Here is a 17,335-nt window from a genome sequence, read left to right on the forward strand (position 1 = left end):
GTGGAGGCCGGCAGCAGGAGTCCGGCAGTAGAGTCCGGCGGCGGGAGGCTGACGGTGGTGGCCGGTTGGCTAGATATGGACATGTGGCATAGTATGCTTGCCTTAGAAGGAGTGGCATTGTGTGTAATTTTGATATTTTTTAATGATATTTTTGTAAAATTAGGTACTACATTTTGGTCTTTGGCCTTATACTAATTAAATTAAATTGTATTCTTATCTTCCAAATTAGTAAATTGTATTGTGTTTTAAAACTAAAGCTCGCTTTATATTAATATGCGTAAACTCTTAAACCAATAATATTGTATTTTGGGTTATATCGAGACAGTTTTCTATTGTTTGATGAATTTTCCAAGAAAAGGATGGGAACACATGAATTAGCACTGCCGAGTCAAGATTACAAAGAAAGATGACTCTCTCTGTAAATTTTTAAAAACATGTCACTTTCAAGACTCCATATATAATCTATTCACAACTCCATGGGCTCAATGCTGCCGAGTGCTTGCTTTAGCTGGAGCCTGGAAGAAGAACCACTCAGACTCAGCATTCACATCCTGTTCGGTGACAGACACATATTGTCCCTTGTATATATTTATCAAACCCATGTATGACCAAAATGCCAATTATTTTGTGAATCTCAATAAAGAGCAAGATTTAGTACAAAACAATATTAACAAGTAGCCGAAAATGTACAGACATTATACAGACATCTCACTGAGACTTAAGTTCAAAGACATCAAACAGATTCAATGCACGGATCGTTGACCGACACAAGCACACCGAGTCTCTTCTTCAGCGTGCCTCATACTGAACAACTGCAAAAACAACCATGACTCGTATAAATCAAGCATTGAATAATGTGATAGAGAATATGATAGAGTGATTAACATAATCAGCAAAGAAACACAAGAGCAACACTTGGACCGGAAATTGGACTCACAATACCTTCAAAATGCTAGCCAAAAGGCATTCCACAGTGCTACAAAAAGGACACTACAATGCAATAGGAAAAATATATATGTATTTGATTCTAAGGTTATTATTTTGCAGGGAACTCTTCATTTGATTTTTGTTGTTCTTGTCATTCTCAAGTCAACTGCATTGCCTTCATTGTTACCAAGAAGCACTGCTTGATATATTTAGTGGTTGCTTTCACCATTTCACTTGGAACATATTTGGGGTACTTCCGTACACAGATGAAAAAGAAATCATACATATCAGTATACTTACTTCCTCCACGTGATATTCGGCATCATAGTTAGGCAATGGAATGTTTTAAGACCTTCTGATTCTGATCATCCATAATGTTAGTTGATCGCTCGTCAAACTTTTACACTTGATGAGCCTGGTCACACCAACACTCAGATGGGATCGATCGCACTATATATACATGTTCATCAACCATGATTAATTTGTATTAGATAACTTAGGGGAGATTTTAATTGCTTATTTGGAAGAAATGGAATAGAATCGTGAATGACACACTAAGGGGATATTGTCCTAAAAATGAATGGCGCAATGTAAACTAAGTCGACTACGAGAGATTAATTATCAATTTAAGCAAGCAAAACACTTAATGTAATTTTATGTAATCACATAGTTTGGTACGGCTATTTGGCAGTGCCTTTGTCTGCTCCGAAGCAGCATTTGATATTTTACAGAGATATGCAACCTTCCAATTCCAAGACTTTGCACATATTCATATACCTAGGCTATCAATCATGCTGATCAGCCTTAGGCTTTACCAGTTAAGAATGTAGTAACTCTATCGTTTTCTGCCCTTGACAAAAACCTCATGCAAATTGGTGGCTTAACCCCGGCAAGAGAAAGTATTGAAGCAGGCAAAGTCCAAACCCCATCGCCACAGATCAAACCAGAAGCTACTGCAGGCACAAAAGCATCTGCCTTGGCCTTGTTCACCCTTTCCCACAGAAACACTATCAAGCTCCCAATGCACATGTCAATGGCAAAATACGATCCCAAATAGAAAGGTATTGCCATTGCCATTGGTAGTGGAACGAAGCGTGCCCTCTTCTTACCAATGCAATCCTTGATCACGTTTGTGAGAATGGCCGCGCCAAAGAAGACGGTGCAAAGTAAGAGGCAGTGCTTGGGGAGAGATTTGAAGCCTTCCACCCCGAGAATAGCCATGTTACGATACACAACAGCAAGGGGAGCAGGATAGGCACTTTTTGGTGTGCCGAGGTCAGTGAAGGCTTTGTAGAAGAGCCAAAACACACAGGGAGAAATTACACAACCCATTGCTGTACCGATGACTTGGCTCACAAACATTGACCGGGGGGAAGCCAAGGTTAGATAGCCGGTCTTGAAATCTTGGGTTAGATCAGAGGCTGTTGAGACAATGTTCATCATAACTCCGCATGCTGCGAGTCCAGCAAGAACACCACCATGTGCAGAGCCGGCCCATGCCCCGATCATGAAGATGGCCACCTTTCCGTAAGTGGAGGCCAGAGACCAATCAGTGAGGCCACAGCCATATGCATTACAGAAAGCCAAGCTGGGCGCAAAGAGGTAGATGACCAATATATAGTACCATTTGAGTTGGGGAAATATGTGGGGGACAGTGGCAATTGAGACTGCAGCAATGGCAACATAGCCTCCAACAGCAAACCATGCTGGAATTTGGTCTTTGAGAAAGAGTTGGGTGCGGCGCTGGTCATCATATGAGAGAGCAGAGGTCACAGCTGGAGAGACCTGATCTTCAATCGGGAGAATGTTGTTCACATCTTTGGCTCGGAGTTGGGATTGCAAGGCGATGAGGGTTCGACTTAGCACCTTCAAGAAGTTGTATAGCCCGTCACCGAGGATCATGGCAATGGCAATGAAGACCTAATGAATTGATTAAATACAGTACAGGGGTAGGTAAGTTTGAAGATAACAAGTATAACTTGTTCAAAACAAAAGTAGTAGTAGAAAAGAAAACAGATCACACACCTTGTAACCTTGAAGGCCATTCATGCTTTTTGGGCTGAGTTCTTTGCTGTACCAATCGCCACTCCTGTTTTCTATGAGAGGCCACATTAAACCCCAAGACAGAATACCTCCAAGAAGAACAGATATGTTCACAATGTAGGGGCAAATCATCCCTACTCCAACATATGTGGCCGAGAAATCAAAGAAGAACCTGCAAATAGAAATTCATGAATCACGATCGATCGAGCTACGTACCACATTACATTACATATATATATATATAATCGGACAGATTCAAATAAGAATAATGTATAAGTAGTACTGGTTCTGATATGCTTTGAGGCCGAGCGTAGGGAAGCTTGCAAATCCACAATCACTTCCAGCAGTATAGAACCACTGAAAGAAACCCCACAAGAAACTGAAGGAGAAGAACTTTCCCAACTCCTTTACTTGTTTCCTAATTGAATAATAATAATCCAAAAAAAAAAAAAGGAGTTTAGATTAGAACCATAAAATAAATAAAAAATAATTTTGAAGGAGGAGTTACTTGGCTAGCTTGGCTCCTTGAGGAGTGTGGAAACTGTTGATAAGATGAGCAGTTGCAGTGCCACTTGGATATGTCAATTTGAAGTCTATGATCATGATCTGAAACCAATCTCATGTTATCTTGACTAGTGAGTGAGTGTTGAAAGAGTTGATTCATTAAAGTTCTTATAAGTTTATTAAGTACCTTTCGAAGAGGCACGACAGAGAAGAGGCCGAGAAAGCTGACAACAAAGAGAAAGCCAATGAACCAAAGCAAGCCTGGTTCTTTGATATCACTAGTACTGCTGTCTGCGGATTGCCGGGCAATGCGTGCACTCATGCCAAACAGATAGCTCCCAAACCCTCCTGTCAGTTTGTCCATTTACTTTACACATTACGTACTTGAGTAAATAAATATATAAGCTTGGCATACATACATGAATCATGATAGATGATACAATACACCATCAATTTCAATTCAATCATCTTTCCACTCACTATTTATCTTCATATAATATTGGGACCACCACCACACCACTTGCCTAAACTCAATCTCTTTCTTTTTTCTTTTTTCTCGACCTAGTAGGAGCATTTCCAGCTGGAAGGGGCCAACCCGGACAAGAGACACCCTAGGCCCCAATCTTGTTTCCATGGCCAAGGTTTGTCAGGGCAAGCGTTGGGCTCCACCAACTTGAACAAACTGACCTCACGCTGACGTCAATAGCCAATTTAAATATATAAAAAATTGAAAAAAAAACATGGTTGGTTGGTTTTAATAATTTCCTTGTTTCCTAAAAAAAAAATTTAAAATAAAAGCAGATTTTGTCATTTTACCAAGCTAAGCCAGCATGACAGAAAGAAACTAATAATTAACGACGTCAACAAAATCAAAATGAATGAAGCTAGCTGGATCCCATCTTCATCTTCATCTTCATCTTCAAGGATGGCAGATGGCGGATGGCAGAAGATCGATATGTTAAATGTTAATTAATGTCATCAGCTTATTAATTAGCAAAGCATAATGAATGAATGAATATAATGAAGGTCGTAGATAGACTGATAGATAAAAACAAAAAACAAAAATCAGAAGAGATAGAGTCTAGAGATGATAGATAGATAGATAGATACCGCTAAAGGCGATGCCGGAGGAAGCAACGACGCAGGTCTGGATAACAGTGTTCTCTTGCCTGGTGAAGGGCTGTTTGAGGAGGCCACACCTGTCGAGGAACTTGGTCCAAGTCCTGACAAAGAAAAAGCCCAAGAGTCCAGCAGAGACGTTGAGAGAAGGAATAATACCGGTGGTGAGGTTGAGCTTCATCACTATCACACTGAAGAGCACGCTCAGCACAAGGCTTATGAAAAACGCTCTCACAGTCAGCTGCTCCTTCCATGACGGCACTGCTTGCTTCTCAAATATCCTTTCCACTGACAACTCCTCCTCCAACCCCAGATTCTCCTTCTCTTCCTTTTCCTCTTCCTTTTCCTCGTCCTCTTCCTCGTACTTGGTCTTCTTCTTCGGATCCTGCGCCTCAAGCTCTAAATCATCTTTTCTCAATCCTTGTACAAGTCCTGCTTCTGACGCATGATGATCCCTTTGGTACTCTAACTGATCATCTTGTTCAAGTTGATGTTGCTGCTGAGTACCCATAATTAATATTATTTATGATAGCCTAATGTATTTATGGGTACTCGTGAATGTATTGATCAATCTTGTTGATTTGAGTTTCAGTTTGAGGCCGGGCCACATGTAGTGTAGTGCTTTAGCCTTTTTTACTAGTAAGTTGATATTTTCAGTTTGGTATGTTGTCGAGTACTGGTGCCTTGTGGTTTTGGATGCATCGTTCGTCCATCCATCCAAGTCCAACATCAACATCAACATCCATGTGATGTTCCAAGGGTTGAAAGAAACTTGTACGCCTACAACTTTGAAATGCAATATGAATCAGAAGACCAGACAGCAACTAGCAAGCAACCAAGCATTACAAGAATATATATAAGACCAAGACGGCCATCAATAAACTCGGCTCACTTTACCAAACTAGTCAAACCTGCGGCTTTGACTCTATGAGAATTCGACTTCTTAAATGTTAGTTGTACATAGAGAGAATATAAAGAATTTTCGTAAGTGTGATTGTCACACTGCTGTATACATTACGCTGCGTGATTTTAGCAATTGAGGTACTCTTTTCTTTTCTTATGAAGAGTGCAAATTTCTCCCTCCTCTAAATGATAACGTTTTGATTCCACTTCAAATGGCAATGATGTCTCCTCTCTCTCTCTCTCTCTCAATTATAGAATTGGTAATAGCGGGTGGATTGTCATTGTCAAAGATACATAATATCTTCTTAGTTCTTAGCTGGAACTTGGAAGATGCCAAAAAATAATATTCTGCCGGTTTTATATTAATATGCGTCAACTCTTGAACCAATAATATTGTATTTTGGGTTATATCGAAACAGTTTTCTATTGTTTGATTAATTTTCCAAGAAAAGGATGCGAACACATGAATTAGCAATGCCGAGTCAAGATTACAAAGAAAGATGACTCTCTTTGTAAATTTTTAAAAACATGTCACTTTCAAGACTCCATATATAATCTATTCACAACTCCATGGGCTTAATGCTGCTGAGTGCTTGCTTTAGCTGGAGCCTGGAAGAACCACCACTCAGACTCAGCATTCACATCCTGTTCGGGGACAGACACATATTGTCCCTTGTATATATTTATCAAACCCATGTATGACCAAAATGCCAATTATTTTGTGAATCTCAATAATTATACAACCATGTAAAGAGCAAGATTTAGTACAAAACAATATTAACAAGTAGCCGAAAATGTACAGATATTATACAAACATCTCACTGAGACTTAAGTTCAAAGACATCAAACAGATTCAATACAGGGATCATTGACTGACACAAGCACACCAAGTCTCTTCTTCAGCGTGCCTCATACTGAACAACTGCAAAAACAACCATGACTCGTATAAATCAAGCATTGAATAATGTGATAGAGAACATGATAGAGTGATTAACATAATCAGCAAAGAAACACAAGAGCAACAATTGGACCGGAAATTGAACTCACAACACCATTAAAATGCTAGCCAAAAGGCATTCCACAGTGCTACAGAAAGGACACTACAACACAATAGGAAAAATATATATGTATATGATAGCAACACAACTTGTGTGTGCGTCTGTATATCCCTTTTTTGTTTGTGTTTTAAATAGGACTACAGGATTGATGGATGAAGAAGTTCTTTCCAAAGAGGAGCATATTAATATAACTTGTGCATGTATCAAATGTGTGAAACTTGTGCTGGTAGTTAGTATAACACGGTGATCCCAATATGACAGATAAGAAAAGAAATGAGTCTACATATAGCACATTACTATAGGGCTAGCATATAACTTAATGCTTTACATAAACAAAATGGCACACCAAAACAATTGCCTTTAATCAATCAGTTTAACTCTCTAGGAAGAAGAAAAATAAAGCAGGGAACAAGAGACATGTGTGTATTGTTTTGTTTGCACAACAGATTGTGATTAGCCTACACCAAGATGCACCAATACTGCTAGACTAATCACTGACCATAATCAGTAGGAATTCCAGACCAAATTGAATGAATGTGCATAATTGGGTGCAATGCTTTAATTGACATTGCTCTAGCAATCCCACTGAGACAGCATTGGTGCATCGTGGTGTAGGCTAATCACAATCTGTTTTATGCACATAAAACCATATCCTCAAAGTCAGAAGCCCAAAAACTAACCTAAAACCATTTGGCATCAACATAACTACCTTGTACACACCCTATCACTTTACTTACAAGTAATTGTCTGTTGCCATGGTGTAATAAGTTTTTAATTAGGACCGGAAAGATAACAGCTACTAATTACAAAACAAGATCCACATCTTACACTAAAAGGGCGGCAACCAGACGAACACAGTGTTTTTTTTACCAGGCTTTTAAAAGTTCAACTCACAATAACATTCCAATCACCGAAATCCACAATGGACGACTGAAATTTGATCATTGAGAAAACCCAATCCCCAAATTTATATACTTTTCAATAGCAAGTAAAGAATTGAATATGCAACAATTTAATTCAAGCATATACAAGTTAACGTATTTCACCCAGTAGAAAACGAGCATTCAGTGAGGAGGACAGAATCAATTTCATTGAAAAAGCAAAAAAAGAAGAAGAAAAAGTTGATCGCAATAAAAGGAAAGAATACATCATACATGGTGGTAAGGCAGGTAATATGAATGAAATCTATGAGGATAGGGACTTACTGCGACGAGTGCGCTTCTTGTATAAGATACGGTAGCCGCATTCACGGCATTGAATCACATCGTTTGGCTTCAAGGGAATCTCCATCCCACAATCTACAACAACACAAACACTAATTTAGTGTCTATTTGCTAGCCTAGCCAGCCAACTTTCTCCAACAACAAACGCAAAATCAGTACCTCCACAGATGTAGTAGACTGGCTCTGGCTGCGGATCCATGAGATTACGTTCAAAAAGGGCTTTCTACTTCTAGGGTTTATGATATTCGAGCAGAATTAGGTTCGTTTCGAGGGGTTCTTGTATTTGACTGTATTGTATATACGCGTGTGTATATATACGATATGCATTGATTGTTGGATGGCTCCATCGTGGTCAGAAATTGGTTTGGACTTGGAGTTTTAAGCCCAAACAAATTGGACTGGATTGTTAGTCAGATAGCAACTTGGGATTTAGGGACAGCCGAAGCTTGTCTTTCTAGTTTGTAACTTGTACACCCAACCCAGCGGCTTTTGGTGATAAAATTTCAAAATGCAAGGGAAAGAAAGAGTAGAGGGACGAGGGTGCTGCTACCGAACCAGACCAGTCACAATTTTGTTTTGTGTTTGGCAATTTGGCAAATTGGCAAATTGACACTCACATCGCATTGCAGGCAGTGGATTTATTACTATTAGAGCATCCATAATGATTGTTCAATAGTTTAATTTCAATGCAATAGTTCAAGTATCTATTGAATTGAACGGTGGTTTTACTTGAAATGGTGTAGTTCAATAACTTCAGTTTATTGGTATGTGAGTCTCATGATTAGCTTCTATTGCAATGAACTAGATCACACATTTGCAAGTGAGAATTTAGAAAATTATATGTATTGAACCCATACAAAATACAACATGTCATGTTCGTAGTCTAGTAAATTAGACTAAAAAAAAAGAAAAGAAAAAAGCTTGGCTCCTTCGAAACCGAACCTTTTGAATCGGATGAAATGTCATATCATTCTTATCCCCATTATTTGAGAGTAGAGAGAGATTATTCAATTTATTCCAGATCCAGACTACTACTACTAAGTCCTTTTCTATAAAACAAAAACAAATGCTGTCTGCCAGTGCCCACCATTGCCAAGACAATTAACTATTAAATAGGTGGGCAAGGCAACCTCATCCATCCTCCACCTTACCTAATAATAATTAATAATTATATGGTCAAAGAAAACATGATTATTACTATTATTATTTTATTTAATTTAATTTTAACCCAAATGGTAATGGAGTTTATGACTATTATTGTTTGGTTGGAGTTTGTTTTGTTGCGGTCAAGTCGTGAAGTAAGTTTCTGGAAAACTTGTTTGTTTAAATTTTAGAAAAAGGAACTGCATGCAATTTGCAGACAAACAAAAGCATAGCAGCCCTGGGCTGGCGGTGGGATGCATGTGCGCAAAACATTAACTACTACTATTACTAACTTGTTGCTGCAGCCTGCAGGCAGGTTGAGCACAGTATCTCTTTCTTCTGTATATATGTGCTATGTGGCTATGTGGCTATGTGGTGTTCATTATTTATGCAGCATATATCATATAAGTTATAACCTAAGTGAGTTCATTAAAATAATATATTATAATTATAATTTAGAGTAGCTAGCTCACTACTAAGTTTGTTTATCAAATTTTACTCATCAAGTCTTTTCTTTTGATTTTTGATTTTTAATTTTCAAATATGGGACTCCAATTTCCATGTATCTTTATCAATCAGTCAAATTAGCACAAATTTAGTGACTGTGTGTTGGTCCAACTTAGTCTGTCAGCCAGCCATCTTTTGTTGACTTGGAAGTTGATGGAAAAGTGAGGCTACTTTAAATTCCAAGCTAGCCCATTGCCACGAAATTGCTTTGCTTGCTGCTGCATCATATATGACATGTTGATCGTTGATGTTGCTTCCAGAAAGAAAATGTACATATATATATATATATGTTCAACTTCAACAGTCAGTCAACAACTCCACAAGGAGAATCTTTGAAACTTGTATCCTGTATTATATTAATTTATATGGATGGCATTCATTTGTATTGTTATTATTGTATCTCTCCTTTTAATAAGTAGCTAGCTAGAGATAGAGAAGAGAGACTCAAGACTTTTCAAGACCAAGAGCTCATTGACATTTGCCATCCGCAGACAATCAGCACCAGGAGGCAGGAGGCAGAGAGGATCTTCATACATGGAAATGAAACACCATTTTGCAGATGAATATGTTGCAAATCCGTATATGAACTCGTATGGCACAACACCAGAGACAGACAGGCAGCAGCAGCACTCTCTATCTGAACCTATCAGCTTATGCCACAGTCCATCTTCTTCAGATTGCTCTTCCTCCTTCAAAACCAGTAATTACATACTCTTGCTACTTTACTTGATGTATGTATGTATGGGTGTGTGTGGCTAATAATTTAATAATCATGTATAAATAAATAAATATCAAATTTGTTGCAAATTGCAATCAAGTAAGTATATTGCCTGGCTAACAATATAATATAATATAATATATAGATGAAGAAGGTGATTCAGGGAAAGGCCTCAACACCAAATTTGGGAAGAAAAGTAGCAGTTTCGCATACAGGATACGCGAGCACGGTGAGAAACTCAACCAAGATGATTCATTAGATATTGGAAGACTTGACTTTATTTGACTCTAAATATTAATGCAGTGAAACTTGGGCCCAAGCTGTCTGAAACTGTCAAGGGGAAGTTGAGTTTGGGGGCAAGAATTATTCAAAAGGGTGGAAGGAGGAATATATTTAAACAGATATTTGGTGTAAATGAAGGAGAGGAGCTGTTGAAGGCCTCCCAGTGCTACTTATCAACCACGGCGGGTCCTATTCCTGGCCTGCTTTTTATTTCCACTCAAAAGCTTGCTTTTTGCAGTGAAAGATCCATCTCTGTCCCTTGTGCTGTAGCTGCAACTGCAACTGGGCAAGTCGTTCGAACGCCGTACAAGGTTTTTATTCGTTTCTTACTCTTCTTCTAATATCTAATCTTCTATTCTAATTTCTATATATGAAGACGACAACTTATATAAACGGGCGGAATGGATGTTTTGCAGGTTCAGATACCAATAAGGAAGATCAAAAGAGCTAACCAAACCGAGAATGTGAACGAACCACAACAGAAGTACATAGAAATAGTTACCGAGGATGATTTCGAGTTCTGGTTTATGGGATTCTTACGCTATGAAAAAGCTTTCAGAAATCTTGAAAAGGCCATTTCCATTACCAACCAAAACTAGAACAAATTTATAAAATCCATCCATCAAACAGACTCGACTCCTACCATTAAGCTATACATGATATGTGTTTTTTGGAGCGCTGCAAACAAGCTACCTCTAGCTATCTTCTGTGGTATTCTTTCTTGTATTTTCCTCCTTTTTCGTTTCTTGGCTTTTTGATGTCTGCCTGCCTACCTACCTACCATGTAATAATCATGTCAAGTTGATGTACGCTATTGTTTCATGGTTTGGTTCTGAATTCTGATGATGATGTGATGAGTTTGATTTTCAGGAAATTTTGATATAAAATAAGGACAAGCTGAATTATCTTAACCCTGCCTGGTAGTAATTAAACAAAAATCTTACTGAATAAATTAATTCAATATTACCGACAACAAATGGACATGGCTTCTGAAACGATTAATTGGCACAACGCAACCGTCAAATAAAAGGCGCTTTTGTGTAGCAGCAAGCAGCTACTGAACTCAACTCGCTGACAATATATTCGTTCCGTCGGTTAACCAAGAGACTTAATCACATGCACTCTGCGATATTTTCTCTCCTAGTTGCTACCCTAAACTCCCTCAAAATCCTAAGTCTAATATAAAGAATTAATTAAAATAAAACAACATATGCAACCACCAAACGGCATTCAAACAGGATGCTTCTTTCAACACCTCGACAGTCACAAGACAGTAATCATTAAACACAATAATCGATCAAGAATTAGGAAATAGTAAAACTAGATTTTAACCAAAAGATAAAAGTAACTACTCTCCAGAGTATCACAAGGAGAATCACAACCACCACGGTCAGACTTTTTAAAAAAAAATAAAAAAGGTAAAAGTAAAATAAAAAACTTTCAGAAAATTGAAAGTATATAAAATGACACAAAATCCCCTTGAAACTCTCTAAGAAGCTTGCTTCTCCTCCTCCTTGTCCTTCTCCTCTGCAGCGGCTTCAAAGGTCTCACCAGCAACAAGCTCAGGGACATCGTCATCATCATCCTCTTGTGCAGCGGTTCCACCACCACCACCACCAGGTGCTTGCTTCTGGAACTGCTCTGCCAGTTTCTTCAAATTGTCCAAGTTATCTGGCCCTGAAAATAATAAAAGGTGTCATAAGGAATTCCCCAACTCCTCTTTAAGCAAGAACAGAATAAAAGGATCACAAGCACACTTACCCAAGTGGCTGATAATACTGGGAAGAATATCTTGCAACTCTACAACAGAGAGAAATCATATGTCAAGTTATATGCCAATATGACAAAAATTTAAACAAGGTCAATCAAAAGGTAATAAAAGGCTCAGTACAGCATAATATCCAGGCACAAACACAAACAAACATTTATATATGTTTATTGTTTCAAAACTCAGGTAGCGTTCTCTTACCAGATAGTGCAACATTCAAAACAAATTTCCAATCCAAAGCACATATTGACAACCAAAACTCAAGAGTAAATTGATCGTGTAAATACACTATTGGAAGCCCATAACACCAATATTCTATCCATTTTTCTATATTACTATTAAATTGAAAATATAGAAGACACCAGAACGGTTAACAAGTTAAACCATCACTTCAAATTTAAAAGATAGAGAATAAATATTGGCATACTCTTTGTCTGGGGAGAACCGCTAACAACCCAAGTATTGGCAGCAATGGAAGCTTGAACTGAAATGTACAAGGAAAATCATCAACTATTAGAGAAAATCAAAATATTAGAATCTTGAAAATCAAAATAATAATTTACAGGATCAGAGTTCGTGCAGGTTAGCTTCACCTTTGGGGTTTATGAACTGGATAACAACATCATCCTTAAATATGTTAACTTCCTCGATTGCAGGAATAGCATTCACCCCTATTCTCTTAAGGGTGCTCTGAAGCCTTTTATCGTCAGTGGTAGTTGTCTTGTGAACAGCCTTCTTCTTTCTGAAATTGGGAACATAATTAATAAACAAAATCATGTACAAACAAGATGAAGATCACACAAAAAACAAGTGATAATTACAAAGAACTGCACGAATGTGTAAGACTTATGACTCAAAACAGAAGAGCAGAAGAACCCATCACACTCTCCTCCAGAGTAGGCTCTCTACTGAAAAAGCAATTACACCAATTGGAGACTACCTTTCTGTTATGAGCTCCTTAAACTACAGAGCCATCTGGTGTAACGAGCACCAAATGCAGCATACACTAAATGATTGTATTTAAATTCATAGTGCGCCACATAAAGATTGCATGTTACTTTTCTTTGTTGGTTCATTAGTACAACTGCAATGGTTATACAAATCAATAAAAGAGAAAACTTTCTGTTCCCCATGGGGAGAACAGACTATGAAAGTCTTCAAAAAATAACAAGAATAAGAAGAGAAAAAAAAACATGGTAAAACAACAAAAGACAACAGTCCACTCAACATGCCATCCCTAACTGCTTCACATAAGGAACTCAAATTGCAAATCAATAATTTGATGAAGTAAACTACTTCATCAGGTGCTCAATATAATGCATGCAGACCAAGTGAGCATCAACCATATTAAGTGACATATTAGGCATTAAACTGGCTCACATATAACTGCACGCATATTTAACTCATAATCATTAAGGACAAAACTTGATATTTTAGCCTCTGTGACTCAACTTGGTAGAGAAAAGGAGTTTCAAGCTTAAAAGTTAACCCACCTCCTCATGCTACCCTTTCCACCAGTGCGAACCGCACCGGCCATCTTCATAAGTTTCTCCCGATTCATCTGCATAAAAAGTGGGTACTGTAAGATGAAGGGGTGAGCTTCAATTGAAAATAATTCAAGATCCAAAACATTGCATCTGAAGCTAAGTAGTCTGTATTTTAAGCAATAAAACCTCCAACACGACTGAGAAATTTGTTTTACAATGTCTCAAATTGTTTTCAAAACGAATTTTACAATGTCTCAAATAAAGGACAAATATTATATTTTCTGTTATCTTGTTTCTTCAATCTCATACTATACTAAGAAAACCAAGCATCTATGAAGTGCCAACATGAAACTGATGAAAGAATGCATCAATTGTACAATTTTACAGAGTGGCAATGAAACCAAAACCATTCAGAACACCATCCAAATCCCATAAACATCAACAAGTATCTCCGAAACTGAGTTTATCTTAATTAAATTTAAGAGAACAATACATATATACAAGACTGTGATACAAGTAGAATTGCGAAATCTGGATAATATGATACCGGTAACACTGTCATGGTAAAAACCCACTTAGAATTAAAATTTTGGAATTTTCACATCCTCGAACACAGAGAAATACACAATCTATAATAATGGAAGACACTTCCAAAGTAGTAGTAATAGTATATGTGAACAATACGAGCACAAGTGTAGCAAAATTGCAATCCCATCAAGTAAAGCATTTCAAACATACTCTTTGGCTGCACAAACAATTAATAAACCAACCCACTACAATACTGGTAGCATAATTGCATTACCCACCAAGTAAAAGCAGTCTTTTTGGCCGCCGAATGAATTTGAAATACATAAAAAGTAAAATAACAAAGAAACTGAAACTTCAGTTGATGATCAAGCGCCTGCCGGATAACCCTCATACCTTTGTATACCCGTGTTACCCAGAAAACAAGCATAAACAAAATCAAAACAAAGAAGAAGAGCCCCAACTCAGAAAGCGATACAGATACTATACATGATTAAGGAGAATAACGAAAGTGCGAAAGAGCTCACCTTTGAGGTTTTGGCCTTCCTAGGGTTTTTGTGTGTGGGATAAGAAGAGATAAAGATTAAGAAGCCAAGCCCTCAACCTCAGACGGCGCTAAGGTTAGGTTTTCTCCTCGCTATAAAAGCCTCCTCTGGCTTGTGCTCAACATCCGACGGTCACCAAACGACTTTGATTGCCACGTGGCACAACTGTGATGGGTTTGATTATCACCTCGTTTCTGATGCGAAGTAGCTTGCGTTGGTGTTTGATTAGTACAAGTTTAAAGAAAAATGATTTTAAAAAAAGAGTTCGATACTGATTTATTTTATTTTCAAAAAATTAAGAGATGCAAAAAAAGTATTTGGAAAAATACAAATACTTTTTTTTGTGTTTTTTTTTATGCGGCAAATACTTTTTTTTGTTATGAACATACAATCTCAAACAATATTCAAAGTCTCATTCAATTGGTCAACAGGGTCTAGTCTAGTGAAAAATGACTTTGATTTGCAAACTAAAAATTGGCATAATAGTTGTGTGTTTGTGATAAATCTCTCTCCCCTATAGTTTAAACTATCGCTTTTTCTTTTTTTTTTTTTTTTTTTAAGTTTGGTTCTATTTTATCGGATTTACAAATGCTTTGCATGTTGAAGCAATGATTTTTTGTTAAGTACTTACGTGGGTCATTCAGTTACAATTTTCAAAGATAGAAGTTGTGGTCGACGCTTGTTTAGGTGGTATGGTATATTTAAGCTTCTAGTTTACTGGGGAATGCTAGCAACCTTCTCTTTAACCTTCTCTTTTGGACCTTCTCCCTTTTTTACTTGACATGTGTCATTCTCCTTACACTTAAAACAATGTCATTAATATATTATACAAGCTAACTTTTGCCTTCCAAGTTTACACTTATTAAATGTATTCAATTTATCCAAAAAAAATTCACAACTTTCTTGCCATCTTATTATTATTATTTTTTTAACGTCAAATTTTTTTTTTTTATAAAGAAAATGTTTGCTTTTAAAAAAAAGAGTAAATGTCCTTTTTTTTAAACCAAAAAAAAAGTCTAAGGGTAAAAATTTCCTTTCTTTTTTAAAAGCAGACATTTTCTTAATATATAAAAAATTGACGTTAAAAAACAAAAAGAATAAGATGGCAAGAAAGTTGTGAAATTTTTTTGGATAAATTGAATATATTTAATAAGGGTAAACTTGGAAAGCAAAAGTTAACTTGTATAATATATTAATGACATTGTTTTAAGTGTAAGGAGAATGACATTGTTTTAAGTGTAAAAAGGAGAATGTCCAAAGGATAAGGTTAGAGAGAAAGTTGCTAGCATTCCTCTTATGGTAATGTGGGCTAGTAGTATAGGTGCAACTTTTATCCGCTTTAGTTTTATTTTTGGGTAATGCTTGGCTTACCACATTTTTATACCACATTGTGTACCACCTCTCTAATAGAGGTAGAGCCCACCAATACAATGGGGCTCACCTCTATTAGAAAGGTGGTACACAATGTGGTATGAAAAATGTGGTAAGCCTAGCATTTTCCTTTGTTTTTAGCATGTTTGTTTGTTGTCTTCTTTGGATATATGCTTTAGATGTCATATATTTAATTATATTATTGAAGTTTCTCTTGATTAAATAAAATAAAATAATAAAGATAAAAGTTGGATGTCATTCTAAGGATATACAATTACATTAGAATATAAGATCTATTGTCCAATATATTTGGTATTCGATTGAGCATATTTCGTAATCTTATGTTTGACGTATTTTAAGTGAAACAAATATGGGACATTCTTATGATTATTTATGTATTTATTGTTTAGATGATTTCTAGCTCTTTCACATAATGTGGTATATAATTTGTGATCTCCCTTACATTACTCTTTTATTTGACTGATTAATCATGTGCTTGAAAATTTTAAATAAAAATAAGTCCCTTTTAATTTGATAAAAAATATAGGGAAATTTGCATAAAAACTACTTGAATTTTTAAGCATGTGTAAGATTACCACGTGAATTTTTAATTTTCATTATTAACCACCTAAACTTTATAAAGTATAACAAATTACCACCTACGTGTAATTCTGTTAAAATTTTCATTAAATCAAATTACTACAATTAAACTAATTAAAATTTTTTGAAACTAATTAAAAAAACAAAAATCAAGCATATTATTTCTCGCCTCCCCCTACATCTTTCTCCTCCACTACCAATTTGCAATGTCTTACAAGAAGTGAAAGCTATGCTCAAAGTGCTAAACATTAAAACCGAGCAATCATGACGTTTTCCTTTTTTCTTTAGGCTGATAAAATCCAACTTGGCAATTAAATATTGCTGAATTTGTTATTTATTTTGCAGAGTTTGGGCTCTTCTTTGTGCAGTTGAGAGAGAGAGAGAGAGAGAGAGTGGAGTTTTAGGGTGGGGGAGGAGGGGGCTGTGAGCGGGGAGTGAAGGAGAAGGGGTGTGGGGGAGGTTGGGGTATAATTAAGAGATATTTAGTCAAATACCCATTCTTAGCACTAAAATTATAAATAAACCCTACACTATTTAATTTCTATAAACATACCCCAAAAAAATCCAAAAAATAATAGCTGGCCCTATTGAATTTAATTTTAATTATTAAAT

General features: G+C 36.7%; 4 protein-coding genes across 6 annotated transcripts; 1 reads left to right on the forward strand and 3 right to left on the reverse strand.

Moving 5' to 3' along the window:
- Positions 1-1,518: 1,518 nt before the first annotated feature.
- LOC117627204 (probable metal-nicotianamine transporter YSL7) lies at positions 1,519-5,585 on the reverse strand. Its single transcript, XM_034359159.1, has 6 exons — positions 4,585-5,585; positions 3,662-3,822; positions 3,479-3,576; positions 3,254-3,388; positions 2,953-3,142; positions 1,519-2,847 (listed from the first exon to the last, which is right to left on the reverse strand). Exons 1-6 carry the CDS (start codon positions 5,102-5,104, stop codon positions 1,732-1,734), a joined length of 2,220 nt encoding a protein of 739 aa, XP_034215050.1. The 5' UTR covers positions 5,105-5,585; the 3' UTR covers positions 1,519-1,731.
- Positions 5,586-6,139: 554 nt separating this feature from the next.
- Positions 6,140-8,070, reverse strand: LOC117627889 (DNA-directed RNA polymerases II, IV and V subunit 12-like). Of its 2 annotated transcripts, XM_034360173.1 has the most exons (4): positions 7,937-8,070; positions 7,760-7,852; positions 6,365-6,418; positions 6,140-6,333 (listed from the first exon to the last, which is right to left on the reverse strand). In XM_034360173.1, exons 1-3 carry the CDS (start codon positions 7,974-7,976, stop codon positions 6,396-6,398), a joined length of 156 nt encoding a protein of 51 aa, XP_034216064.1. In that variant the 5' UTR covers positions 7,977-8,070; the 3' UTR covers positions 6,140-6,333; positions 6,365-6,395. The 2 variants fall into 2 exon arrangements, with proteins under 2 accessions (XP_034216064.1, XP_034216063.1); XM_034360172.1 differs by having other exon boundaries at positions 6,151-6,418.
- Positions 8,071-9,747: 1,677 nt separating this feature from the next.
- LOC117627946 (putative GEM-like protein 8) lies at positions 9,748-11,276 on the forward strand. Its single transcript, XM_034360267.1, has 4 exons — positions 9,748-10,127; positions 10,291-10,374; positions 10,449-10,738; positions 10,844-11,276. The coding sequence occupies exons 1-4, from the start codon at positions 9,962-9,964 to the stop codon at positions 11,024-11,026; spliced, it is 723 nt and encodes a 240-aa protein (XP_034216158.1). The 5' UTR covers positions 9,748-9,961; the 3' UTR covers positions 11,027-11,276.
- A 413-nt stretch (positions 11,277-11,689) lies between these two features.
- Positions 11,690-14,849, reverse strand: LOC117627646 (basic transcription factor 3-like). Of its 2 annotated transcripts, XM_034359818.1 has the most exons (6): positions 14,735-14,849; positions 13,689-13,756; positions 12,789-12,937; positions 12,623-12,679; positions 12,189-12,227; positions 11,690-12,104 (listed from the first exon to the last, which is right to left on the reverse strand). In XM_034359818.1, exons 2-6 carry the CDS (start codon positions 13,754-13,756, stop codon positions 11,917-11,919), a joined length of 501 nt encoding a protein of 166 aa, XP_034215709.1. In that variant the 5' UTR covers positions 14,735-14,849; the 3' UTR covers positions 11,690-11,916. The 2 variants fall into 2 exon arrangements, with proteins under 2 accessions (XP_034215709.1, XP_034215708.1); XM_034359817.1 differs by lacking the exon at positions 14,735-14,849 and having other exon boundaries at positions 13,689-13,762.
- Between the last annotated feature and the right edge of the window lie 2,486 nt (positions 14,850-17,335).

This window comes from Prunus dulcis, chromosome 5 (assembly GCF_902201215.1).
Source record: "Prunus dulcis chromosome 5, ALMONDv2, whole genome shotgun sequence".
NCBI lineage: Eukaryota > Viridiplantae > Streptophyta > Magnoliopsida > Rosales > Rosaceae > Prunus > Prunus dulcis.